This window comes from Nyctereutes procyonoides, unplaced genomic scaffold (assembly GCF_905146905.1).
Source record: "Nyctereutes procyonoides isolate TBG_1078 unplaced genomic scaffold, NYPRO_anot_genome, whole genome shotgun sequence".
Classification (NCBI taxonomy): Eukaryota; Metazoa; Chordata; class Mammalia; order Carnivora; family Canidae; genus Nyctereutes; species Nyctereutes procyonoides.
This window is the reverse complement of record NW_026575126.1, coordinates 60970307-60996956: the sequence shown is the minus strand read 5'-3', so window position 1 is coordinate 60996956 and position 26650 is coordinate 60970307. Positions and strand designations below refer to the sequence as shown.

Sequence of the window (26650 nt, the reverse complement as noted above, 5' to 3'; positions counted from 1 at the left end):
ACACAGACACATGGCCTTATGTCATTGCTGGGGGCAGGCCAAGGGGCTGGGGGAAGCCCACAGGGTAGGGCCCATCCCTGCTGGGGCTCTGTGAGTCAGGCTTTGGGCTCCCAGGAAATGTGTCCCTGATAACGTGGCAGCTGTCCTTCATTCCTGCCCCAGGGCGGGGGAGGTGGGGTGGCAGCTGGGTGTGTGTCACCTCCCCGGTGGAATCAGCATCCCTAGCACCTGCCAGACACCTCAGCCCAGGCTCAGACCCTACTGTCCTCCCCCCAACCCAGAGCAAGGGCTAGGGTGAGGGTTGAAGAAGGGTCCTGGAGTCTGGGAGTCCAGGGGCTACCATATCCTGTATCCACAGACAGATGCCCCCTGTTGAGTGACCCAGAGTGTACACCTCCAGTGTCCCCAATATATACATGACACACGCTTAACAGTTCCCCACCTTCACATCCTGCCCAGTGTCCCCAGAGTTTGGGCATCATCATGTGTCCTTGTGTGTGTACATCCCACTACCCCACTCACCATTTTTTTTTTTTAAGATTTTATTTATTTGAGGGATGCCCGGGTAGCTCGGGGGTTGAGTGTCTGCCTTCCAGCTCAGGGCATGATCCTGGAGTCCCAGGATTGAGTCCCGCATCAGGCTCCCTGCGTGGAGTCTGCTTCTCCCTCTGCCTGTGTCTCTGCCTCTCTCTATGTGTCTCTTGTGAATAAATAAATTAAAATCTTAAAAAATATATATTTTATTTATTTGAGAGAGAGAGAGAGCACAGGCGGGGATGGGGGGGGTAGGAGTGGCAGAGGAAGCGGGAGAAGCAGGCTCCCTACTGAGCAGGGAGCCCTGAACTCCCAGGATCCAAGCCCAAGCCAAAGGCAGATGCTTAACCAACTGAGCCAGCCCCCCTTGCTCCTCATGTATTGGTGCCCTCCCAGCATGAATACAACCGCATTCCCTGCTTACTCCGAAGTCAGGGGGTCTGGGGTCTGATGGATCAGCCCATGAAGTAGTGCTCTGTGTCCAGGGAACACATATGTGTCCCTGGCTGGGGATTTTTTTTTTTTTAAAGGTTTTTTATTTATTTATTTACGATAGTCACAGAGAGAGAGAGAGAGAGAGGCAGAGACACAGGCAGAGGGAGAAGCAGGCTCCATGCACCGGGAGCCCGACGTGGGACTCGATCCCGGGTCTCCAGGATCGCGCCCTGGGCCAAAGGCAGGCGCCAAACCGCTGCGCCACCCAGGGATCCCTGGCTGGGGATTAAGAAAGGGTCACAGAAGAGATTATGTTTGAGTACAGGAAAAGAGCAAATGGAGACCCAGGAAGGGGGCAGTGCTTGGGGTCCAAGCCACAGATGAAGGTGGCAGAGGGGTCACCTTTGGGGCCAGAGTCACCATCTCTAGGTGGGGTGCGCAGAGGATACGGGAGAGGAGGGAAGAAGTTCTTGGGAGATAGAGGAGATGGCAGAGGTTCTTTAAGGGCCAAGGTTGTCATTGGCTGCCAGAGCCCCAAGAGGATAGCCCACCTGTGTCCAGTACCTGGATGCCATCCCCCACAAACATTTAAACACCCACCCTCGGGTAGCCTGGGTGGCTCGGCGGTTTAGCGCCGCCTTCAGTCCAGGGCATGATCCTGGAGACCCGGGATCGAGTCCCACGTCGGGCTTCCTGCATGGAGCCTGCTTCTCCCTCTGCCTGTGTCTCTGCCTCTCTCTGTCTCTCTCTCTGTGTGTGTGTGTGTGTGTGTGTGTGTCTTGTGAATAAATAAAATCTTTTAAAAAGTTAAATAAATAAACACCCACCCTCGACCCAAACCCACCACAGTGTCCAATGTCATCCCCTCCTCCCCAGCTTAGACCCATTCCCACTCCACTCCAGGAGTTCCCTACCCTCTGGGGCCCTAAAATTTTGGCTATGAGGTCCCAGTCTTAGGGAAAGTAGGTGGGGGAGTGGGGCTCTCTTCTGAGGCTTGAAGCCAACATACATGCCCAGGTGCAAACCTGAGGACAAACCTGTCCCCTAGCTGGGCCACTGGGCCTTCCTTCTTCCCCTGAGCCTGTGCCTCCTTCCCGCTGCAACCTCCACCCGGGAACGCTTTCCCGGACCATCCTTCGACTACCTTTGCCACTTCCCATCGCCTCTTGGGCCTCTGTCCTTATAGCACCTTCTCTGGGAGCCCTTCTCAATGCCGGCCGATGTCAATCTCCCGTGATCAGGCCTCCAGAGCCCCCATGCCTAGCCTGAAATTATTCTAGAATTCCTGTGTGATGATTTGATTCGCAGCTGTCACCCCTATTTCACTGTGAGCTCAGTGAAGGCAGAGATGGTGTCTGCTTTGTCTCCTGTGCCTGGAACATAGTAGGCACTGAGGAAATATTTGTGAGATGATCAGCATGGCCAGTCACACTGCACACAGATGATGCTGCAGTCTCTACAGGAGGGCCTGAAAAGACAGGGGTCCTGGGCTCAGAGACCAGGCTGAGGGAGAGCAGGAAGGAGGAGCACAGCGGCCCCAGGACAAGAAAGGCTGGGCCAGGCCCTGGGGGACATAACTGGTCTGGGAGACCTGAAAGACCTGGGCCAGATGCCACTTGGGTCACATTCTAGGGAGCCTAGCTATCAAGGATTTCCAGTTCCGCCTGGAGGGCACACACACACACACACACACACACACACACACACACACACACAGCCTGGGGATCTGGGAGGACTTAGGACCATGTAATCCAGAAAACCTGGTGGAGCTAAGTGTGGAGGGCGGGGCCAGGGGAGGGGCAGGCAGGTAGGTGCCTTTCTCCAAGGATCCACATTCTGGAAGGTCTCCGCGTAGTTAGGCCGAGTTGTAGACGTGTCCTTACGGCTGCGGAGACCCCAGCGTCTCCCTTTGCGCCTTACCTCTGCCTTCAAATCTTGTCTTGGACATCTCTTCTCCCTTCCCAGCGCGGATTCCAGGATCTCTTCCCTCTGGGCCCAATACCAGGAACTTGCCGTTGAAACCAGCCCTAGGTACCTTCCCTTGGCTGCCTGGTGTCTCCCCGGGGGCCCTGGTCCTGGGCCATGGCCCACAGGGCAGGTCTGGGGCCTGGGTGGCTGGAGGCTGTGGCCATTCTGCTTTTGCTTGGATTATTCCGGTCCGGACTTGGTGAGTATGTGCGGTGGTCAGACAGTGTGGGGCTCAAGGGAGGGGTGATACACATAGGCTGGGGGTATAACCCTTTTTTGGGCACACCCCTTACCCTGGACTCAAGAACCCCCAGCTTCAGCTCCTTAGCTCTGGGCCTCTCCCTCTCCCTTCGGCATTGGCCTCCCAGGGCGGGGTGGGACAGCCTCTGGAGAAGTGGCAGGTGCTAAGGGATCTGGGAACTTTTTCTCAGGGTCTTTCCTGTTTACCCTTCCCTCTTTCTCTCCCTCCTGGAGCTGAGGGGATGAAGGTGAGGCTTGTGTGGGGGAGGGGGAAGGAAGGGGACGTGGGTTCAGATTCCAATGGAATGTTTCATGAGTGCCTGAGCCTCTCTCCATAGGGCCCTCTTCCTTACCCTTACTGCTTTATGTAAATCCTCCCAGTAGTTCTGTGAGATGGAAGTTACAGCCCTCATTCTATGGAGAAAGAAACTCCGATGCAGAGAAGTGACTTACCCAAGAGTACACAGCCAGTAAGAGGCATAGCTGGGATTTTAAACCCTGGTCTGACTCCAAAGGTACATCTTTTGAGGAAAACAAACCAGGGGTTTCCTTCCTTGCAAGGCACACCACTCGACTCTGAGTCCTGTTTTCAGTCCCCACTTCACCGCAAACCACTGGCTGTGTATTCTTGGCCAGTCCCCTCCCCTCAAAAATGAAGTCAGTTATGTTTGTCTCCTGGGGCCCAGGGAGGACTCCTGGAGATAAAGGAAGTGAAAGCCCTCCCGCAGCCTGGCACTGCCGGACCGTCACTAAATAGTAGCTATTGTCATTATTATGAGGAGCGAAGGAGGAGCTTGGCTGGGCAGTTTTCTCTGCTGGGGGGGGGGGGTTGACTTTGTGAAGGGCTGTTGGGTCCTGCTCCAAACAGAGGGGAGGCCTCTGTGGGGGTGAGGCCGTCCTGGAAATCAGATGTTCAGTGTGGGAGTCCTGTTGTTTGTTCGACACATATCCACGACTCCATCGTGTGCCCAGCCCTGTGCTCCAGTCCCTGTCACCAGGGACTTACCCAGATTAGTGCAGATGAAGCAGTCACAGACACCAGCACAATAGCGGTATGATAGGGCAGTTGGGGGTGGGGGGAGCATGGGGGCTCTGGGCGGTCCTGCCATTGTCCAACTCAGCCAGCAGGGTCAGGGCAGGTTAAGGAGAGGCTGGCATTTGAATCACCTCCATAGGCAAATAGGTTTGCTGAGCGGAGTAGGATGAGGAAAGAGGGATGGAGGATGCTCGGCAGAGTAGCCTGGCTGAGCAGAGGTCTAGAGGCAAACAAGTGTGTGGCCCTATGTGTGTGACAGGAAGTGTCCAGGGATGGCTGGAGCAGATGGTCCTGTCATGGAAGGTCTGGAATGTATGTTAAGGACCATGTGAGCCCAGAAAGGATTTAAGCTGAGGTTTGACCTGATCAGATTTGTGGTTTATAAAGATCTTCTGATGTGTAAGGAGTGGACTGAGTGGAAGGCACTCAGTGGCCTGAGTGGAGGGCCTGAAAGAAAGGAAGCTGAAGAAACCCAAGTTAGGTAATGAGCTCGGTAGGGGGGGGCAGAACTAACCATGCCCGCTGAGCAGTGGGATGAGGACAAACGGATGGCTGGCTCCTGGGAACTCACTTCCCAGACTCCAAACCAGATTGTTAGGAAGTGGCAGGCCTGAGGCCCCAGGAGGTACAGGGGCCCCAAGAGGACCTGACCTCCTGACCTTCCTCCCTGGACAGCCTTCTGCGGTGTGGCCTCCCAAGCACGAATCACAGGCGGCAGCAGTGCAGCCGCTGGCCAGTGGCCCTGGCAGGTCAGCATCACCTATGATGGCGTCCACGTGTGCGGCGGTTCTCTCGTTTCTGAGCAGTGGGTGCTCTCAGCTGCTCACTGCTTCCCAAGGTACCAGCTGGGTGGTGGGCGAGGGGCGTGGGGCGGGGAGTCGAAAGTGGGCCGAGGTCCAAGTTAGGGATCAGTCTAGCCCAGAGGTTGGGGTCCTTGGGTGGGATCTAGGGATATCAATGATTCAGTCTGAAAGGATCAGTGAGGAGTGAAGGCCAGAGGTCACAGGTCACAGGATAAAACTGTGGTCTGTGACCTGAAAGGCCATTTGCCTGGGACCAGACAGACTGGGGTTGGGTGGAACAGGGCAATGCAGGATTAGGGAAGTGGGAGAGGTCTCCTGGGTCCCAGCCTTGGCCCCTCCACCTGCAGGGAGCACCTGAAGGAAGACTATGAGGTAAAGCTGGGTGCCCACCAGCTGGACTCCTATACCCCTGAGGCTGAGGTCCGCACCGTGGCACAGGTCATTTCCCACACCAGCTACCAGCAGGAGGGCTCCCAGGGTGACATCGCACTCCTCCAACTCAGTAGCCCGGTCACCTTCTCCCGCTACATCAGGCCCATCTGCCTCCCTGCAGCCAACGCTTCATTCCCCAATGGTCTCCAATGTACCGTCACCGGATGGGGCCACGTGGCGCCCTCAGGTGAGGTGGGCACTGATGTCCAGAGTCATGGGGGTGGTGCCTAACTCAGGGCAGAAGGCCCCAGGCAAGCATCTTTTGCTCCTCCAGTGAGCCTCCTGGCCCCCCGGCAACTACAGCAACTCGAGGTGCCGCTGATCAGCCGTGAGACCTGTAACTGCCTGTACAACATCAACGCTAAGCCTGAGGAGCCCCACTTTATCCAGCAGGACATGGTGTGTGCTGGCTATGTGAGAGGGGGCAAGGATGCCTGCCAGGTAAATGCAGGGGGGTCCAGTGAGACAAGTGCATCTCGGGGGGAGATGAGGGCCTAATGGGGCTGGTGTGGCTGACTGGAGGCCTGGGGCCGCATCCTGATAGTTACTGTACGGCTCTTCTCTTCAGGGTGACTCTGGGGGCCCGCTCTCTTGCCCTGTGGCAGGCCTGTGGTACCTGGCAGGCATTGTGAGCTGGGGCGATGCCTGTGGGGCCCCCAACAGGCCTGGCGTGTACACTCTGACCTCCAGCTATGCCTCCTGGATTCACCATCAAGTGACAGAGCTCCAGCCTCGTGTGGTGCCCCAAATCCAGGAGTCCCAGCCCGATGGCAATCTCTGTGTCTACCATCAGGCCTTCAGCTCTGCCCCAGCCCAGAGCTTACTGGGGCTCATCCTTCTGCTGCCACTAGGCCTGACCCTCAGCCTCCTCTGCTAAGCTAGTCATCTAAGGAGCTGACCCTGCTTCCAGGACTTCCACACTGCACCCAAGGACAGATGCCTGCCTTGGGAATGGACCTGGCCCTTCCCTGACATCTTTTGGGCCTAGGGACCGGCTTGATTCACTCCTTCCTCCCAGGACCTGTGGGAGTACATCCTGACCTTTGAGCCCCCTCTTCTGGGTTGGTTCTTTGGGACTACAATCCACAGTCGGGAGGCTCACTACCTGTGGCATTGGCTAGAACCTCTGGCCACCTCCACCTGCTGTCCACAAGCCTGCCGGTTGGGCTTCTATGGAGCCCCTGAGGACCCTTAACTATGAAAATGAGCCCTGGCTCCCTGGTTTGTTTCCAGAAGACTAGGCTAATTGCTGCTGAAAGGCTGGCCCCAGCGCCCCACCAGTCCTGCCTGATAAGCCCCATCACTTCACCCTCTTCCTATCTTCTGAGCTGGGGCTGCCTCTGGGCAGCAAGTTTGCAAGCACAGAAAAGGCCCCAATCTTGCCCTATCGGCTGCCATGCCCTTCTTGAACCTCGATTCCTAGACTCCGGAGGACTGAGCCCCCACCGGAACTGGGCTTGGGCTTGGATCTGGGGTGAGGACTAGAAGGAACAAGCAGGAGTAAAATGTTTTTGAGCACAACTGCTGTGTGTGTGACCCGCCACGAAGAATGTCAGCTCTTGGCCTCTCCCTCTCACCTCCAAAGTCCAGAACCACTGGCAGAACTCACTTTATTAAAAAAATGACGAAATAGGTCTGTACATATTTACAGGCAAGGGGGCAAGGAGGCACAGGTCCGGCAGCGGGGGCACACAGGCTGCTCACTTCTTGGAGAGTTTGACTTGCTTGTGCTTGGGGGGTGCCCACTTGAGACAGACAGAGTCCACTGCGGGGGGGGGGGGGGAGGCGTGAGAGGTGGGGCTGGGCCTCTGGGCCCAGGCCAGGTTTCACCTCTAGGTGAGAACAAGGACATACTGAGTCCTGGGGAGGGGGCAGGGAAGCCTGGGAATGAGTAGCCTGCCTCAGGCTTCCATCTGTCCTTCCTGGGGAGCTGGTCAGACAGGTTTGGGATCATGTAACAGCAAAAAGGTAGCCTTGGCTCCCAATAGATCTCAACACCCCCCACCACCACCACCACACACACCCTGGGCAGCCCCCCACTTACCTGTGATGGGTGGTTTTTTATACTGGGCACTTTTGAGGTGTTCTTCTACCAGCTTGGGTGTGACACAGATCACATGCTGGCCCTTCCAGTACTTGACCATGTTGAGGGACTGCAGGGTGCTGATGATGTCATTCTGGGTGATGCTGGTCATCTGGCTGCAGAGAGGGACAAGAGAAGATGCTGAGGAGAGTTCTCTTGAGGGCTCTAACTGGGACAGCAAAAAGGGACAAGGACCCAGGATCATGGCCAGTCTTAGAAGAGTCTTTCCCTCTCAAAGGGTCCCAAGACCCTCACCTCAGGTCCTTGATGGACAGTGTGCCCCGGAAATCTCGCAGAATCTCCAGCAGGACCCAAGACCAGTAGCTGCGGTAGCTGAGCTTGCCCAGGTCAGACAGCGGCTTCTCCGGGGAGCCGACTGTGCTCTCGAGCTTGGAGAGCTCATAGCCTGGCAGTGATAGAAAGGAGGATTCTGCAGGCCCAGCCCCCCTTGGCACCCACCCTGCAGTACCCCTCCCTCTACAGGCCGGGAACCACTCACTGAAGGCAATGAGAAATTTTCCATAGCCGCGCCGCTGGTATGGAGGCAGGGTCAGGATGCAGGCCACATTGTTCCCATCTGGAGACTCCTTCTCCTACAGGGGTGTGTGGTCAGGACCTCTGGGGAGGCTCAGCCCCTCCTGTAGTCCGTAGTCCCCACCCACCCTCAGCCTGGCCTTCCCAACCCAGCACCTTGGAGAAGTAGCCAACGATGTGGGCTCCCTGCCTGTCCACCTCAGTCAGGATGTAAAAGACGAAGGGCTCCACATCGAAGTACAACGTCTTGTGGTCCAGGAAGAGCTTGGCCAGTAGACACAGGTTCTGACAGTAAATCTGAGCAGTGGGGAAGGTGGAAGCAGCCTCAGGGAGCGGGTATAACTACCCCCACCTAGCTTCACTGAGGCCTGGCAATGGCTGCCATCCTGCTCTGCAAATGCCAGGCTCCAGAGGGCAGCTGGTGCTGGGCCGGTGAAAAGTGGGCGCCTTCCCAGAACAGGAGTATTCAGAATTGAAAGGACTCTTATAGTCATTATCTGATGGACAAGGAAGCTAAAAACCAGAGAGCTGGATTAAACAGTGACCACGGCTTTTTTTTCTAGTGCAAAAAGGTGGGTTTTTTTTGTTGTTGTTGTTTGTTTCTTTGTTTTTAAGAGAGAGTGTGTGAGTGATGGGGGGTTGTGGCAGAGCAAGAGGGAGGGAGAAGCCCAAGCTGACTCTACACCGAGGGCAGAGCCCGATGTAGGGCTTGATTTCATTACCCCGAGATCATGACCTGAGCCAAATCAAGAGTCAGGCACTCAACTGAGCTAACAGGTGCCCCAAAGGTTTTTGGTTTTGTTTTTTTAATTATAGCATGGGGACAGGACCCATGGACAGAAAAAGCTCTCTCACTCTCTTTTTTTAAAGATTTTATTTTGAAGTAATCTCTACACCCCACAAAGGGCTGCAACTCACAACTCTGAAATGAAGAGTCACCGCTGAGCCATGCTCCACCGACTGAGCCAGCCAAGTGTCACAATCACTTCTGAGTGCTAAATAGGAGTTCAATCTTCAGGGACATTAACTCTTATGTTTCAGATCAGGAAATAGGCTCAGAGGAGATAAGTGGCTGGTCTAAAGTCCCATGGCTGGGGACTACTAGGACCAGATTCAAACTGGTATAGGAGTTATGTTTTGTTCACAGCTGCATCTCCAACACCTAGTACAAGGCTACGCATGAAGCTTGGTGCTTGGTAAATGTTTGCTGAATGGATGAGCTTTAAAAAACCTGATCACAAAGGATGAGCTGTTTCCCCACTTGGCTGTACTCCTCTGCTGCACTTCAGCAGCCTTCCTATAGGCCCAGACACTCACCCAGGCTAGAGACCAACAGCAGGAGGGACAAGAAGACCCTGAGGCCCTCTGGCTTATGACATCTTTCGCATCCACTCTTATGTGACCCAACGATGATCAAGTCCAGCATTGCTAGCCCATTTTACTCGGAGGGAACTGAGGGTTCTGGAAAGGGGAAGTACTTGGCTGAGGCTTCAACGTGCAGAGGGACAACGTTGCAGAGCTAGAAAGAACACCCACACCTCCTGCTGGAACCCTTTCTGCCACTCCCCCAGTTCATGCTCAGAAAGGCAAAGCAGGGGACCCACTCCAGGCTAAGAGCAAATATTCTCCTTGAGCTATTTAACTCAAGGCTGACTGAACTGGACCGAAGGAGGTCACCAATAATAACAAAGGCCCATGTTTACTAAGCACCTACTTGATGTCAGACACAGTGTTAAGTACTTGACATAGCTGTCTCATTTGTGCCACCAACAGTCCTATTAGGTAAACATTATCATGACTCCTATCTTACAGATGAGGAAACAGGAACAAACAGTGTTAAGTAACCTGTCCGAGGTCAGCTAGTAAATGACAGCACAATTTGAAGCAGGAGCCACTCAGAATCCTGCCCTCTCTGCCTTACCCTCTACTGCCTTTCCATGGGAAACAAGGAGATCTGGTGAGGCCTTCCCAGACTGACCAGGCAAGGCCAGGTGCTCCGTGGCAGCAATGCAGGCCCCAGATGCCCCACCCTGCCCCATGGAAGTCCTGCCACACAGCTCTCAGGCAGAGTCTCACACAAAGCAGTCCCCTCCCAGGAAAGAAACCTTTCCTTCAGGCAGAAAGAGAAAGCACTTCTAGAAGCAGCCTCAGGCGTGACAATTTCTACCCTGGGTGCCAGAACCGTCCAAAACTAGTAAGTTAGCCCATCAGGAGAAAAGTCTTCAGGGACAGAACAGAAACCTAGTCCCCAAGGCTGGTACCACAGGCCCATATGTTTACCATGCACCAACCACAGGCCAAGTGCCAGGCTAAACATGATCCCACAGGCTTTTCCCTGGGGCGGGGGTGGGGGGTGTCCTAAGACTGGCCTCTACCCTTTAGTGACAAGGAGGATCGTTCAGGAGGTGCTAGAGCTTCTCCCCATCTCCCCACAGCACTTCGGCCACCTAACTCACCTTGTGGTCTTTGCCGTCTACCTCATACACAGAAATGTTACTCTTGCGATAGATCTCCTTCCCTGGAGGCTGCCGCCACTGACACTGGCCCTGGGGGTGGGGATGGGGAAATAAAGGCTGGAGACGTTGAGGTTTTCTGCTAGGTGTCCCCATCCCACCCTGCGTGGCTTGCAACAGGTCTCCACTGCTCTTTCCCAATCTACAGACCCTGGGCTCCATGCCTTACCTACATCAAGCAACCCTCCCAGCTACCTGAGGATACAGAGCCTATTTTACAGATGAAGAAACTGAGGCACAGAGAGGCTAAGTAACTGGCTTGAGTAGCACACGGCTGGATGGTATCAAGTTCAGGTCAGCCTGGCTCTGGAGGGCTCTGATCCATGACAATGGCAATGCCTACACCGCAAAGGCTGGCCTCAGGTCACCCCTTGGGGACACAGCCTACCACACTAGTGCTGCGAGCCCCCGGCATCCCAGCCCCGTCCCACCCCTGCCAATGCCTCCCATCTGTCCACACCTTCCAGTCCCCACTGCTCAGGGGCTGTGCTTGTTTCCTCTTTTGCACTGAGGAATCTGGCACTGGGCTGGCCTTGATAAACATGTAGTGTTGGGCTTGACCTGAGGAGGCGGGAAGGGTAGGAATTATTGTCCCCATTCCACAGAGGAGGAAACTGAGGCCTGCGCAAAGGCAGCAGGCTAGCCAAGGTCAACCTGGCAAAGGCCAGGCCAGGCCTTGCACCCGGGTCTCTAGCATTTCCTCAGACCCGGCTCCTCTGGACCTGTCTTTCCCCACTATCATTGCAGCCTCAGCCCCTCAGCCTCCACACCCGCCTCTCTCGCCAGGCTGGGCCAGCACCGGCTCACCAAGTGGAAGCGGTAGCTCTTCTCAAATTTCATATACTTCAGGCAGTACTCGCAGAGCCACAGCTTGGGCTGTTTCCCATAGTCCTCGGGGAATGGGGAGAAGTACCAGGCGTCGATTTCGTAGTTCCCGATGTGGATCTTGTCCACATACTTCACCTTGGTGATCTGCGGACAGGGCAGGAGCAGAGGACGGCAGCTGGCTCAGCCCAGGGCCCAGGAGAGCCGGCGAGGGGCTGCCCACAGTCAGAGCCCTGCCCCAGCTTACCGCCTCATGCTCCTTCTCCAAGGCTGCAGTGGTGGGGTCCATCTCGGCATAGGTCTGGGCAAGGACAGAGCCATGAACAGAGGTGAAGAGAAGTGGCAGTTGAGCTATCTCCCCAACCCCCGTACCCCCCGTGCCCGAACCCAGTGCTTCCCTCCTGTCTTCCAGGCCTCAGCACCCAATTGGCAGTGGAACCACAGGAACAGCTAACTTGTTTTACCTGGTTTTGAAGCTGGCCAGGCCAGGCTCCTCTCCTACCTTCCCATCCACTCTCACACCCCTGCATCCCTGATGCCCATGTGTGAACCTTTTGCTAGATGAACAGGGCGGGATCAGAAGGCCTGGTTCCAGTCCTTGGGCTGGTAAAAGCTTCGGCTATACAAAAGGATCAATCCAGCTCTGCCAAAATTGCCATGAGACACATGAATAATAGACTGGATCTTTTGTCCCCAAAGCAGGAACTGGTGCTGGACTCCCCAGCGTGATTGGATCTCTTTCCCGAGCACCAGATCCAGGGATCCGCCTGCTCCTGGGCCTGCTCCCCGACGTTCCCTCCACAGGTATCCCAGGCTCTAGGTGTCCAGAAAGGAACTCAATCTGTACCCCCACAAACCTATTCATCCCCCTGGGGTCGCCGTCTCACTGGGTGTGTCACCCCCAGTCCAACTTCCCAAGACCGATTGCAGGTCTGCTCTTAAGACTCCTCCTCTTCCCAACCCGGCACTCAAGTAAGGGCCAGGGTCTGTTGATTCTACCTTCTTGATGTCTCTGCTATCAGTCCCTCTCTGGAACTCTCTTCTGTCCAACTCCAAATAGTCACCACCACCATCTCAAGTCCAGATAATGGGGATCCCTGGGTGGCGCAGTGGTTTAGCACCTGCCTTTGGCCCAGGGGGCGATCCTGGAGACCCGGGATCGAATCCCACATCAGGCTCCCGGTGCATGGAGCCTGCTTCTCCCTCTGCCTGTGTCTCTGCCTCTTTCTCTCTCTCTCTCTCTCTGTGATTATCATAAATAAATTAAAAAAAAAAAAAAAAGTCCGGATAATGAACTAAGCCTCTGCAGAGTCCCAGCCTCTGGTCGCAGTCCCTTCATGTCTACACTTTCCACACCCCTCTTTTTGTGGCTTTTCCACGTTGAACATGCAGTTCCCTCTCCGGCTGCCAATAAAAACTGCATCCTCAACCTCGAACAGAGTGTGAGCCAGGGGAGGGTGGGATGAGGCAGTTTTGTGAGCCACGGTGTCTAACTGTGCTCTTTCCTGTCCTTCAAGGCCTCATGCCCTGCCCCCGCCCCCCCTTCCCTCCTTCGGGAGGCCTGACTGAACTCTTCTGACACAGAATACACCCTCTCCTTCCCAAGCAGCGGTGGCTAACCATGATCCCCTCTGCCTCCTCGCATTTGCTTCCCCTGATTTTCTAAGTCCTTAGAAAGCGGGTAAAGTCATGTCACTCACAGCACAACCTGTTCCTAAGCCAGACTCTGTAGGAGCAACCACAGCCTGATAATAGAGAGGGGACCCAAGGTCTCTGAACTATACCAGAGCAGACAGCAGCCTTGCCCTGCGGTTAAGAAGGGAGAAAGGACCCAGCATTTTACCCAGACCCCCTTCCACCAAGCACTTTGCCTGTATGGTCACACATAACCTTTCAGCCACCCTGAGATGTAGCCTTCTTATTTCTAGTTTACAGAGGAGAAGTAAACAGGCACAGAGGTCACTTGCCCTTGGGGACTAGCTAGCTGCCATTTATTCCAAGTGCCAAACACTCCACAGGCATTATTTCCTTTAGTCCTCACAAAGAGCCTGAGACAAGAGTGCTCATTCTCCACACTGCACAAAGAGGAAACTGAGGCACAGAGAGGTGAGGTTACAGAACTGGTAACCAGCACCGCTGAGCACAGCACCGCGGAGCACAGGCCCCTGGTTGGTCCAACTCCCAGTCTCACCCTAGCAAAGATGAGGGAAGAAAGATTTTCCTCCTCATATGCCTCTTTAAAAACCCACTTCCCAACTCTCACAAAAGCCAATCCTCTTCTGCAAATGAGTTAAAGAACTACAAAAACACTACTTTCCTTAAATGCTGCAATTTATTTAGAATCAAACATTAATTAGGCTCTGATGAACCTTGCTGATTATTAACTCGCAGATTGTCCTTCCTTTGCTTTTATCACCACCAGGCCACTGTCATCCACCCTGCTGACTACCAGCTTTGAGGTACATTTTGAGATTTGCCAGTGCAACCTGGTTGAGGAACTGAGAGAAACTGAGACCCAGCCATATGTGGCTATTTGAATTCATTAAGTTGGGATCCCTGGGTAGCGCAGCGGTTTGGCGCCTGCCTTTGGCCCAGGGCGCGATCCTGGAGACCCGGGATCGAATCCCACATCAGGCTCCCGGTGCATGGAGCCTGCTTCTCCCTCTGCCTGTGTCTCTGCCTCTCTCTCTCTCTCTCTCTCTCTCTCTCTCTCTGTGACTATCGTAAATAAAAAAAAAAAAATTAAATGAATTCATTAAGTTTAACACAAATTTAACTTTTAACCACCCTAGACACATTTCAAGTACTCAGGCACCACATATGGTTAGTGGGGCTACTCCATCAGACAGTACAAATGGATTTCCACTTATCACAGGAAGGCCAATTGGACAGTGCTGCCTTAGACTTCGAGGGGTCTTTCTAGCTCAGGGTATTTCTTTCTTTCTTTCTTTCTTTTTTAATCACAACCCACAGTAGGAAGCCCTGTAAACCAGTTGACGTGTTTGTATATACACATTACGTGTATTTGTATGTGAAATAAAAGCTTCTCAAAAACAACACTTACCTTTAATAAACTACAATGTACTCTGATATTTCCTATCTTAGCCTTTCTTTCTTTCTCTTTTCTTTTTAGTAGGCTGCACACCCAGTGTGGAGCCCAAAATGGGGCTTGAACTCAAGACCTGAGCTGAGATCACTTAACTGACCAACCCATCCAGGCACCATATATATGTGTATATATACATGTACATATATATCTTTTAAAGTAATCTCTCCACCCAACATGGGGCTAGAACTCATGTCCATGGAATCAAGAGTTGCATGTTCCAACAAAAGAGCCAGCCAGGCACCCCTCTTTCTTTCATTTCTAAATTTCAAAGCCTGTTGGAGTCCACTGAACTAATTTGGTTGTGCCCCACAGTTGGAAAAACACTGCCCCAAAGCACACAATGAGCACTCAGAAGGATGAAACTAATGAATGTCTAAGTGCCTTGAGAATTCAATAAACCCTGGGCTTGTTTACACTCCCCATTTTACAAATCAAGAAACTGAGGCTCAGAGTTGGGAGGACATAACCCCTAGGACCAACATGGATTGGGGAAAAGAATCCAGGTTTTGGATCAAGAAGAATCCTTCTAGGTTTTGGAACAAGTGGCCCAAGTTTCTAGGATGTGGCAAAGTAATGGTTAAGGGCCAAAGTAGGACAATCCAGTTGGAGAATCTAATTCCTGACTGGGTTCTTAAACCTCTGTTCTTCCCCTATAAACTGGAGGTAATGATGATGCTTACCTCACAAGGTTGCTGTGAAACTTCAGTGAGATCATGTATTCAAATACTTAGCCTATAACTTTGGCTCGCAAGCCAATAAATATTTGCCATTATTATTCTAATTCCAACCCACCCTTTTACTAGCTGTGTAACCTTGAGCATGTTACCTAACCTCTCCAATCCTGCTTCCTCATCTACAGAAAGAAACCATTATCCCTGTGGCATTGACTTGTTAGGAAGAATATGATGAGCTTATGTATGTGCATGGCTTAGCAAGGTGTTTAGCAGAAGCAAGTGCCCAATATCATTCATTCTCTTCCTTCTTTCTGGATTTCAATTCTTTGTCTAAGGTGGCACAGCAAATAGAAGAAAAAGGGGGCTACTGGTGCAGACGTCTAAGTTCCAGTCCCAGCTGTGCCTGGGTGAGACTGTAGCCAAGTATTCGCCCTCTCTGAGCCTCACTTTTCTTCTCTGTGAAGAGTATCTGATAAAACACAGGTAAAGTCCCTGATACCCTGTGGGAGCTTAAGAAATGGGAGTTGCCAAGCGCCTGGGTGGCTCAGTCAGCTAAGTGACTGCCTTCAGCTCAGGTTATGATCCCAGCGTCCTGAGATCAAGCCCTGAGTTGGGCTTCCTGCTCAGTGGGGAGTCTTCTCTCTCTCTCTCCCTCTGCTCCTCCCCCCACTCATTCTCTCTCTCATAAATTAAGTCTTTAAAAAGAGGGAAAGAAAGAAATGGGAGCTGCTTTGATTTTGGCCCTGGGACCCAAGGGAGTTGGCAGAGGCAGAGCTGAGCCTCCTGGGGCCTTGGAGAAGGGGAGGGGGCCCGGACCTTCTGCACATGGTTGATCTCATCATGCTTGCGCTTTTGGTTGCGAGTGATCTTGCGCTCAGGCTGCTCAGCCAGCTCACTCAGGTACTTCTCCGAGTTCTTCTGCACGGCATCTTTTACTGTCTTGGTCAGCGCCAGCCGGTTCTTGTCTACCCATTCGTCCAGTCGCCGGTTAACTGTGAGGATGGGCCATGAGGGGGGTGCCCTTTCACCTCCCACCCCCCACCCCCCACCCAGGCCCGGATACCCGCAAGTCACTCACAGCCCACGTAGTGTACATAGAATTCCTCTCGGCCTTCCTGATCATTCACTCGAGACTGAATCACTTCAGCAGAATCTGTGAAAGAAAAAAAGGCTAGGATCATCAGGAAGGCAGGCAGGACTGGAACAAAAAGGATCCCTGACATGGAAGAGCGGTTTCCAGATTCCAGGGCCACATATAAGTGAACATCACATGGCTTCATCTGCCATTTCATCAATCGCTGCCTGCAAAGTGGGCCAAGTTGGAGCTGTTATTCTTACTTTGCAGACGAAAATCAGAGGCTTACCCACATTCACATATTTGGAAAGGAATAAGAAGCTGATATTTAACTGAGTTTAAGTCTGGCTCCAAATTCAATGCTTGTTTTATACTCATCTATTCATTTGTTCAGGAGTCATGAGGGCTGGCTCTGGGTTTATACATTATCCTAGCTCCTCACTTCTTTTATTTAACTGCAAAGTATTCTGGTTGAGCCTCGGTTTCTTTGCCTACAAAACAGAGATAATAGTGCTACCTCGGAGGGTGAGTTAATGACTCTAAAGCTTTAAGTTTTTAGCATGGTGCCTGACAAGCAGCAGCCCATTCACCAGATGAGTAAGGCACCCACTGTGTGTCCGGCCCTATGCTCGTTATTGCTGGGCAGAGAGGGCACAGCAGTGAATCACAAGGGTTCCTGCCCTCCCAAGTTCGCACTTTGATAGAAGACGCAGACAGACAATGACATCATGTCATATACACTGTGGCTGACTGAGGTATGAAGAAAATGTTGCAGGCACATACAGAAAGGAACGACTCATTCTGCCTGGAGGGAGCCCATAATGACATCACAGGAGCTATGGTATGTTAAAAGGAGGAGTAGGAGCTGGCCGGCCGGGGCGGGGCGGGGCGAGGCGAGGCGGGAGAAAGGGGGACAGGGGCATTCAAAGCAGCGGGCACCGGCGTATAAGGCATATGGTCTTCAGGGGGCACCATGTGGTCTGGTCTGGCAATGGCCTTTGCGGGGTATGGGGGGGCGGGCAGAAACCAGAGAGGTCGCAAAGAGGCACGCCATTCTAAGGAATTTGCGGCTTATGTTGAACGGGAGGGAAGGGAAAGGGAAGCTCGTTTCTGTGTTTCCGGAGGGCCTTCCCGCTGGCGGTTGCAGTAGAGGGCTGGAAGAGGAAGTCGCAGACACGACAGACACCAGCAAGAAACCACGGTTTTGTTTGCAAAGGCAGGGGAGCCTCCGGCTGGACAAGCAAGTGGGTTGGGAGCTCTACACAGCACTAAAGGAACTTGGTTGCTGTCCTCACTCGGAGGTGGTGTCCCCGAGAGGCCGAAACTCTGCGTTCTACCCTCAAGCCCCGCCCTCATGACGCCCAGCCCCTCGGAGAACCCGCCCTTAGACCCCGCCCCCCTCAGGTCCCACCCCCTGGCCGTGGGCCCCGCCCTCACGCCAGGTGCTGTCCGGGCGTCGGCACAGGTACGTTTCTCCGATCTCCACGGTGACTTCCGGCTCGCCGCGCGCCGGGGTCGGAGGAGAGACTCGGCCCGGGGACGGGGCGGTCCCCTCGACCGCCACATTCTCCCCGGGCCCGGGATCGCCCTCCCCCGCGACCCCTGAAGTCGCCGCCGCAACCGCCGCAGCTGCTCCCTGTGCCGCCATAGCTGTACTGCAGGTGACGCCAGAATCCCGCGCCGCGCAGGTCTTTTAGTTCCGGGTCAGGGACGCGTGGCAGAGACCGCTGCCGGCTCGAGGGCGAGGTCTGTGACGTGGCAGGAGCTCATTGGTCGGTGCGGCCTTCCAGCGGCCCCGGGACGAGTTTGACCTTTCTGTGCGAATTGCCCTGGAATTTTTTTTTTAATTCTCTTTCCGTACGGAAATAAGGTTGAACCCTGCGTGGAAAGAGGAGAAAGACTTTCCTGATGTGATGACTCAGCTCGATCTTCTTAAAGGGCCTGGTGCCTGAGGAAGCCAAGATATGTCAGTTACCCGAGGCTCTGCCCCCGCTTTACCGGCACCGGGATGGGCCAGAGCGGCCTCCCTGGCGGCCGGGCCTTAGGGCCTTGAGCCTGCGCTTAACACGCACCTCTGCGCCGCTCATTCCGCCATCCTAGGCCAGATCACCCCTTTTATAAAGATTGAAGAAATTGCCTTGCTTGTTCAAGGTGAGGGAAACAGGACGGCTGTGTTTTGGGATCGCCAGTAAATTGCTCTCCTAGAATAAAACCTTCCTAAGGAAACCAGCCCCCCCCCCCCCGCAAACGTCCCCTAAACAAACTAGTCAAAGGCAGTGGATGGACATACTAGAGAGCGTCTTGGGCTTAGTGACTGAGGAATCCCGCATACGGACCCTGCTTTGGGTAAATTGTACAAGGGCGTCCGTTCTCAGCGTGGTAAAGGTTAAACTATAGTAACTATATGATCCATATAACTATATAAAGGGCAAGCCATATATTTACCTATCTCGTGTGTATATACGACAAGCGTGTTGCACAGTGCCAAAAAGGGTTGGCGCTTAATAAACATTCTTTTTGGCCATTCTCTGAATCTTCTTTTGACTTATAGATTGGTTATTGGAGGGACGCCTGGGTGGCTCAGTAGTTGAGCATCTGCCTAGAGCTCAGGTTGTGATCCCCCACTGGGCTCCCCGCAGGAAGCCTGCTTCTCCCTCTGCATAGGTCTATGTCTCTCTCTGTGTCTCTCATGAATAAAAATCTTAAAAAAACAAACAACAACAAAAAATGGTTACTGGGATTAAAAGCAATTCTAAGGAGGTGGAATGCTCAAAGCCTAAGGATGGGGTCCAGGCTCCAGATCAAGAAATAAAGGAGTGGGATCCCTGGGTGGCTCAGCGGTTTAGCGCCTGCCTTTGGCCCAGGGTGTGGTCCTGGAGACCCAGGATTGAGTCCCACGTCAGGCTCCCGGCATGGAGCCTGCTTCTCCCTCCTCTGTGTCTCTGCCTCTCTCTATGTCTATCATAAATAAATCTTTTTTAAAAAAAAAGGAAAAAGAGGAGTTTGTTGGGGTGGGGGATGAGGTGATGGCAGTGCGAAGTGCTGGTAATTTGGCTTTGGGGGAAATTAGAAAGAATTGGAGGTGGGCAGTGAATGCCAAGTGTCTGGCTGGATAAGAATTGGAAGAAGTCAGGCAAGAAAGAATTAAAATTGTAATCCTTGGGGCGCCTGGGTAGCACAGTCGGTTAAGCACTGGACTCGGTTTTAGCTCAGGTCATGATCTCAGGGTTGTGAGATGGAGCCCTGCACAGGGCTATGTTCAGCATAGTGTCTGCCTAAGACAGTCTCTCCCTCTCCCTCTCCCCACCCTCTAAAATAAATAATTAAATCATTTTAAAAAAGAATTGTAATGCTTTCTCTCACTCCTTATCCCATCCCCTATCTTCAAGACTGTTATTTCCTCCACCCAGGGTTCTGGTGCCTCACTTTTGACTTCACCCAACATCTTGTTACAGGGAGGCTGTCCTTGCTAGTTGAGGATTAGCCTAGGCTTCATAAATCCCTGATCCAGGTTACTACACCAACCTCCTCACAGTTCTCCCTCTAATCCTCCTTCTAATGTGCAAATCTCCCTGTTCCTTCTAGAGCTGTGTAGATGCTTTACCCAGACCCTCTGAAATCTTTTTGTTGCTTCTTCAGATCTACATTACCTTTGATGTGCTTTCAAAAGCCAGATGCTTTTTGTCAAACTATCCTTTGGGCTAATAGAGCTGTTTTGCCCCCCCCCCAAAATTGAAAAGGGGGTAGGGGTGCCTGGGTGGCTCAGTTGTCTAAATGTCCATCCATTCCCGATTTTGCCTCAGGTCATGATCTCAGGGATGTGAGACTGAGCCCTGTGTTGGGCTCTGCTCAGAGCACAGCGCAGAGTCTGCTTAGGATTCTTTCTCTCCTTCTCCCTCTCCCCCTCCTCCTCTCTCTCAAATAAATAAAATCATTAAATAATAATATTTAAAAAGGCTGCAAAGGGAAGTTTTCAGTTTGGAAGCTTAAGTACCTACCCACCCCTGCTTCCCAACACAGACATTAACAAACCATTGTCAAGCAGAGTTCATCCATGACTGTGGAACATAGCTCTCTTGCCTCCAACTCTAAGGCAGAACTTACTAGCAAACTCTGAACTTTTGCCTGAGATGACATCCTTGTTTAGCCTCCTGCCCTTCCCTTTCCTGCTTCCCCCTACTTCCTAACTGGAGCCTTTTTTCAACAAATCACATAGACATAAACCTCCTTTCAGTGTCTGCTTCTAGGAAATCCAACTGTAAACATCCCTTCCTAGCTGAAAATCTGTCCATGGATTCCTGCTGCCTACGGGTTAAATCCCATGCTTCCTGGCTGTACTCCAGCCTTACCCCCTGGGCTGCAGCCAGCAGGATTTTCATCCTGGTCACTGTGGTTTCCGCCACGTGGCATCTGACCTCCAGATACAATTCCTGTCTCTCCTCAATCCGCCACCTCATCACCAGTCCCACCAAGCAGAATTTCAGGCCTTTCTTCCCCTCCCTTGGGTCCCCACCTGCTGTCTGGAGCCCTTTCCTTCTGCCCTCCCTACCAGGGCCCCACTGTCCCCCAGGGCCTGCCAGGGTATAATCTTATGTGTTCCTTTTCCTTGGCAGAAGCAAGCACAGCTGGCAGGCAGTATTTTTAATCTTACTCAAGCTCAGGAATCAGGTGGCTCAGGAGATTGCCCAGTCTGGTAACCTTCACCTCCAGAACCTGTGACTGCCAGGAAGGGAGGGTCAGAACTGAGGCCTGGAAGCTGTGCCAACTTGGGCTGTTGATACTGCCTGGGACCCAGAAACATTTGTTAAATGAAGAGATTTGGAGGCAATTCTATACCTGGCCTACCAGACTGTCTGGACAGTTGGAGACTGGGACATAAGCTACTTAAACCCAAGGGCCCACGGAACCAAAACAGGGTGGAAACAAAAGCTCACCTGCCCTCCCCACACATGGGGCCCAAAAGGGCATTCAAAATGTGAACTTTAATAACAAACAGCAGGTCAAGGTGGGGTTCCCCAGGAACAAGAATAACGGAGCTGGTGCTGGAGGCCTCAGGGGCCCCCACTTCCTCTCCTCCAAGGCCTGGAGGCAGGGAAGCAGGGGACCTCTGTAGAGGAGGGGTGGCACCGGGCTCCATGTAATTCCATCTATTTGGGGCCCTAAGACCCAAGATGCAGCAGCATGTGGAGCAGGGTGGCATCCTGCCTTGCCCAGAAGGTCCTGGCAGGGTGTGGAGCCCAGGCTAGACAGGCAAGTGGGCCAAGGGCTATGGGGTCAGATGCGGAAGCTTTCCTCTCGACCATCGATGTGACGGAGCCTCAAGTAGACATCTGTGCCAATGCCCTGCAAGGATTGCAGGTGGAGAGAACCGCCGAGGTACTCTGCGTAGGCCCGTGAGGTGGGCAGCCCGAAGCCAAAGCTGGGATGGGCAGAGGAAGAGGAGAGAGGCTTCAGAGGCTTAAGCCTCCTGAGCATCCCCCCAGCCCTCCACCCTGGCCAGGTGGGGCCTCACCCATGCATGGGCCCCGACTGGCCGCCACTGTGCATGTCCAGGTGGCCAAAAAGGGGGCTGATCCGGGGGTCCTGAGTGCTGGCCTCAGCTGTAGTGAAGTGGTAGTCCATAACCCGATCCAGGTCTTTGTGAGCAATTCCCCCGCCTCGGTCTGAAATCCTGGCAAGTTGTTAATAACATGGGCTTGGCTCAGCTACGGTGGGGGGGCCTCACTACTTCCCAAATAGTGCTAGGTCTGCCTTCCCGCCCCTTCCACCCAAAGATGGAATGTGATCTACCTAGACCCTTGGGCCTTGTTTTTTTATAAGTAACATCCTTCCATCCTCACTTTTCTACCTGGGCCACTCACTGGCTGCTTTTACATTCTCATGGGATTTTACACTTATTGTCAACTCAACATTGTGGACTAGTTACCCTAACTCCCCACTCCAGGTCCCTCGGTTGCTGACAAGGATAGCGCTCTGGGACCTGCAGCTGGCCCCAGATCCACTCACATCCAGCTCATGGCATTCTTAGAACCACCAGGGACCAAGTCTCAGAGTAGGGCAGGTACTGGCTCAAGGTCATGCAGGAAGTCAGAGACAGTGCCTGGAACTCCCACGTATCCCAGCCTAACTCCCACTCAGGGCAAACCTGATGACGAGATCGATATCATTGTTGGCTATGGTGATGACCACATCTGGAACATTGTAGGGAGTGTCTAGGTGACTCTCCATCGTGGCTCTATGCAGGAGGAAAGACCAGTAGGTGGTGGTACCCCAGCCTCATCCCAGTTCCTGTCTGCCCCCTTCCAACATATTCAGCCAGCCCACCTCATAGCATTCTTGAGGAGTTCAGGCAGGATGTAGTCCAGTGGCATAGGAATGAAGGGGAAGCGGGCGGCCACATGTCCGTTGATGCGGACACGGGGGGCATTGCCATACTTGTGCTCACATAGGCGTCTGTGGATAGGAGCAAAGGTTCAAACCTAGACTAGTCTCAGATGAAGGTGATGCTGCCCCAACTATGCCCAGAGAAACTTGGCAATTTCTAGAGATATTTTTCCTTGCCACAACTGGGAGTTGCATTGAATAGAAGCCAGGGATTCTTCTAAAGACCCTAACAAGCACAGGGTAGCCCCTAAGAATGATCTGACCCAAAATGTTAAGAGTGCCACGTTGGAGAACCCCTGCCATAGGCAAGGGCTCAGGCCCAAGCCTTCCCAGCCAAAGATATCCACCCCCTTAGCTGTTCTCGCCTCACCTGGCAAAGTCCACCCACTTTTCAATAATCTTCTTTGGTGACAAGCGAGTGCAGATGATGCCAACAAAGTCGGGCTAGCAGGAGAAAGAAAGTTGGGATTAAGCAGCACCTCGACCCACACCTCAGCCACCAAATGCTTGTAATCTCTGGACCTCTGAAGCAGCCCAGGCCTCTCCCCAGGCCCTTGGTCCAGTCCTCAGTCCAAGGGGGACCCTGGGTCAGTCCCTTCTGCCCCACCTAGTAGATCTCAGATCCCAGCAGCCCACCTTGTCCTCATGCAGCGCCAGATGATGTGTGGCCAACATGCGGATCCCAAGCCTCGAAGTCAGTGTTTTGTCCAAGAAGAAGCGGACAAGCTTCTCATCCTGTGAAGAGTGGAGCCTCAGAAATGCCATGCCTTTCCCAAGTCCCCCCGTAGGCCTGGGTGCCCACTGTGCTGCCCCTGACCTGTATGTGCTTCCGGCTCTCACGTAGGCCCTCAGCTAAGAGGGTCACCACATCCTTGTGATCGTCCAGCAGCTGTCGCACCAGCTGGCAGTACTGGGCCTCGTCTGCCTGGTCCTTGATCTACAGGCCACAGAGTCATGAGCATGGACGTTCCAGTCCTGACCTCTCAGCCCCTCACCCTGCCCTGGCCCAGCCCTCACCGGAGGGAAGTCTGTCAGCTTCTGGAAGGCACGGATGTACAACTCGTGCTGCAAGAAAGAGGTGTGGGAATTCACAGGGATGCTGTGGGCACTGTATAGAGAACAGCCACCCACCAAGCTTACCCATAGAGATTGCCAGCCACCCCAACTCACTTGGTTTAAACCCTCATCATGGCCTTTTAAGCCTCGATAAATATGCAGCCTTAGCCTCTGAAGGCTTGGGTCTGAGCCCTCTGTGGCCCTGAAACCTTATGGCAGGCAAGTTTCTGCCACCCAAGTCCCATCTCCCAATGTGCCCCTTGGGCAGTGGGGACATTGATCTACAGTCCTGTCTAGAAAAACCCAGAACCCCACACCTCCTGAAGCCACCTTACCACATGCAGTATGGTGGGGTTGCAGCCAATGATAAAAGGAAGGCTACGGAAACCCTTGATTCGGTGAGCGATCCTCACTGGCAACTCTTGCTGCAAGTACCGGGCACTTTTCTAGGAAAAAGGAGGGAAGTCAGGGACAGGGCCTCAGTGGCTGCACCAGAGCCCCAGGAACCAAGACACAAATAGGGGGCTGGAATCTTACCAGAAGGTGGCTGCCATCCTGAGAGCGGCCTGAATAGAGCATCATGGTCGGAGTGAGGCGGACTGAGGGCTGGAGGGGCAGATGGGCTTTGAGCACTGTATCTGCAACACCCCGCCTCCACCACATTAGCTCCACCCCTTCCCTGGACACCCACTCCAGCCCAGACTGGCCCCTGGCCAGCTGCGCACCTTTTCCGCTGCCACATCGATGGCCGACTGGTTGTAAAAGGAGGTGACAGTCTTGGAGCGCTCCCGCGCCATCTCCACGTGGTGCGTGTCGGTGGCTGACGTGGAGCGGGCCCGGAGAGAGAGTGCAGGCCCCAGCAAGGGCCGGAGTGGAGGTCCGCTCCGGGGACCGCTCCCCAACACAGACGCCAGTATCATCTTCCTGCCCTGTTCCTTTGTTTCTTTGTTAGACTGGGCAGCCGCTAGGGCAGAGGATCGGATAGACGGAGGCGACCCCAAAACGGAGCAAGGGGCTATGTGGATGGGCAGGGGCTCTTCTCCGACTTCAGGAGTGACGGCAGGTCAAGGATGCTGACAAGCTCAGCCCCCAGGGAGCAGCTCCCATCTGCGGGGTGGACGGGGAAGGGGGAGTTGTAAGGGTCTGAATCCAGACAATCCGCACCATCTCTCCACGTGGACATGGGTACCATCAGACCTGGGTAATCTCTACCCACCCATCCAACCACCTCCCCAAACACATACAGGCCGAGCCTGCACAACCTCGTTTGCCCAGGCTACTCTTCAACTTGAGGCTCTACCCGGTGCCTGGAGGGGAGGGGATCCTCAGACCCGTCCAGTCGGAAAACACCACCCACGCTCCCTGTGGTCCGGGGCACCCTCGTTCAGGGGGCGGGGCTGACCCCTATTCAGTGCCTTCAGGCTCGGGCCGCCCACAAGCGTGGCCCGCGCGTGCAAGGCACACAGCTTCGTGCCCCCGGGGACCGGCTGTACCGAAGCGGCAGCCCTGGAGTCGCCGTCTGGGCTCCCCCTCCGCAGGGTCACTTGGTTCGGCCCGAATCCCCCCTGTATGGTAGATGCCACCCCGGTCCACGCGCACGCCGCGGTCCCGCTCAATAGCGGCGGCTACGAGCACGCGCCGCCGAGCCTCCGCAGGCAGGGTCTGCGCGGGTTGTTCCACTTACCGCGGGGCCAGGGCCAGGGCCGGGCCCGAGGTCCGAGCGGAACAGCCCAACAGTCGACCGGCCGGGCTAGCCGAGCCGCCTGCGCCCTCTGCCGCCGTGACGTCATGTGGGCTTTGGGGGCCCGGTGCCTCCTGGGAGTTGTAGTTCGGAGCCAGACCATCCCAGCTACTCCTCTCGAGGCTCCTGGACCCCCAAGTGAATTCCACAGCTCCTTTTACAATTCTTTCGGAGTTATCTGTGGTCTCCCTGGGTCTCTGTCTGCTGCTTTATAAAATGGGCTTCCTGGGAAAGAAATGGGAGAGGGCGGAAAGACCCTTCGATGTAAAGCACACAGACCAAACCCTACCTGGTTCCCTTCCCTGTGGTCCCATCCTTCCATTTTTTGACTGATTTGTGGCAAATGAGACTGCTGGTTCAAATCCCACTTCAGCCTTTTACTATCCGGGGCAACTTACTTACAAACTGCTGAATGGGGCAGCCCCAGTGGCGCAGCAGTTTAGCGCCGCCTGCAGCCCCGGGGCGTGATCCTGGAGACCCAGGATCGAGTCCCACATCGGACTCCCTGCTTGGAGCCCGCTTCTCTCTCTGCCTCTGTCTCTCTCTGTGTGTCTCTATGAATAAATAAATAAAATCTTAAAAAAAAAAAACTGAATGCTTTAATATCTGTGTTGGTATAATGAGGATGTATCAACCTTGGGGTTGTGTGGATATATGAGTTTATGTACGTCAAGTGCCTAGAACAGCGCCAAGGTGGAATTAACACTATGTGAGTGTTTTTTCCCTCCCCCAGAGGAAAGTTTTAGCGTCATTAATCCTGAAGAAGGCTGCACATGATGGAAGCCTCAAATAGGATCTGGGACATTGGTACAGGTGCAGAATGAGTAGGAGGAGCCCAGGTGCCCAAGCTGGAGTGGGAAGGGCATGACAAGACAGAGGATAGCCTGGAAAATCTGAGGGCAGCCATGTGGAGGCTAGGAAGGAGAGGGGCTGAATGGGGCGACCAGAACCAGATCACCAAGGGCAAGGAGCCTGCATTTGTCCTGAGACAGTAAGAAGTCACTGAAGGGTTTTAATTTTATCTGCTCCTTAGAACCCTGTGGCTGTAGTGTTTGGGTGATTGAAACCAAATGCAGAGAAACCAGTGAAAAAGCAATTTACTTTTTCCATGGAGATGATGGAGAGACTTTTCAGTGTGTAAGACCGTGTGTGTGTGCGTGTGTGTGTACTTGTATTTGTACTGATCAGATTTTTCTTTACCATAGTAG

The 26650-nt window shown here is 53.7% G+C and overlaps 3 protein-coding genes across 3 annotated transcripts; 1 reads left to right on the top strand and 2 right to left on the bottom strand.

Annotated features, from left to right (window-relative positions):
• The first annotated feature begins 2786 nt into the window (after positions 1–2786).
• On the top strand, positions 2787–6969 carry PRSS8 (serine protease 8). Its single transcript, XM_055340219.1, has 5 exons — positions 2787–3136; positions 4889–5051; positions 5364–5635; positions 5723–5889; positions 6017–6969. The coding sequence occupies exons 1-5, from the start codon at positions 3052–3054 to the stop codon at positions 6323–6325; spliced, it is 996 nt and encodes a 331-aa protein (XP_055196194.1). The 5' UTR covers positions 2787–3051; the 3' UTR covers positions 6326–6969.
• Positions 6970–7041: 72 nt separating this feature from the next.
• On the bottom strand, positions 7042–18794 carry KAT8 (lysine acetyltransferase 8). Its single transcript, XM_055340218.1, has 11 exons — positions 17699–18794; positions 16265–16339; positions 16003–16178; positions 11651–11704; positions 11386–11550; positions 10522–10611; positions 8222–8362; positions 8031–8124; positions 7787–7937; positions 7493–7647; positions 7042–7213 (listed from the first exon to the last, which is right to left on the bottom strand). Exons 1-11 carry the CDS (start codon positions 17907–17909, stop codon positions 7149–7151), a joined length of 1377 nt encoding a protein of 458 aa, XP_055196193.1. The 5' UTR covers positions 17910–18794; the 3' UTR covers positions 7042–7148.
• A 2397-nt stretch (positions 18795–21191) lies between these two features.
• Positions 21192–25478, bottom strand: BCKDK (branched chain keto acid dehydrogenase kinase). Its single transcript, XM_055340344.1, has 12 exons — positions 25386–25478; positions 24427–24808; positions 24239–24307; positions 24037–24147; positions 23663–23710; positions 23463–23582; positions 23282–23380; positions 23016–23089; positions 22586–22714; positions 22407–22496; positions 21774–21932; positions 21192–21680 (listed from the first exon to the last, which is right to left on the bottom strand). The coding sequence occupies exons 2-12, from the start codon at positions 24619–24621 to the stop codon at positions 21536–21538; spliced, it is 1239 nt and encodes a 412-aa protein (XP_055196319.1). The 5' UTR covers positions 24622–24808; positions 25386–25478; the 3' UTR covers positions 21192–21535.
• Between the last annotated feature and the right edge of the window lie 1172 nt (positions 25479–26650).

Bases quoted from the DNA above. Each gene is read 5' to 3' on its own strand.
- PRSS8 (XM_055340219.1), top strand. From the start codon at position 3,052: ATGGCCCACAGGGCAGGTCTGGGGCCTGGGTGGCTGGAGGCTGTGGCC. The intron at 3,137-4,888 runs GTGAGTATGTGC...CTCCCTGGACAG, and splicing joins ATTATTCCGGTCCGGACTTG to CCTTCTGCGGTGTGGCCTCC. The intron at 5,052-5,363 runs GTACCAGCTGGG...CTCCACCTGCAG, and splicing joins GCTGCTCACTGCTTCCCAAG to GGAGCACCTGAAGGAAGACT.
- KAT8 (XM_055340218.1), bottom strand. From the start codon at position 17,909: ATGGCGGCACAGGGAGCAGCTGCGGCGGTTGCGGCGGCGACTTCAGGG. The intron at 10,612-11,385 runs GTGAGCCGGTGC...CCCCACCCCCAG, and splicing joins AGAGCTACCGCTTCCACTTG to GGCCAGTGTCAGTGGCGGCA. The intron at 8,125-8,221 runs GTGCTGGGTTGG...ACACCCCTGTAG, and splicing joins TCGTTGGCTACTTCTCCAAG to GAGAAGGAGTCTCCAGATGG.
- BCKDK (XM_055340344.1), bottom strand. From the start codon at position 24,621: ATGATACTGGCGTCTGTGTTGGGGAGCGGTCCCCGGAGCGGACCTCCA. The intron at 24,308-24,426 runs GTGCGCAGCTGG...CTGCCCCTCCAG, and splicing joins TCGATGTGGCAGCGGAAAAG to CCCTCAGTCCGCCTCACTCC. The intron at 22,715-23,015 runs GTGAGGCGAGAA...TCCTATCCACAG, and splicing joins AAGTGGGTGGACTTTGCCAG to ACGCCTATGTGAGCACAAGT.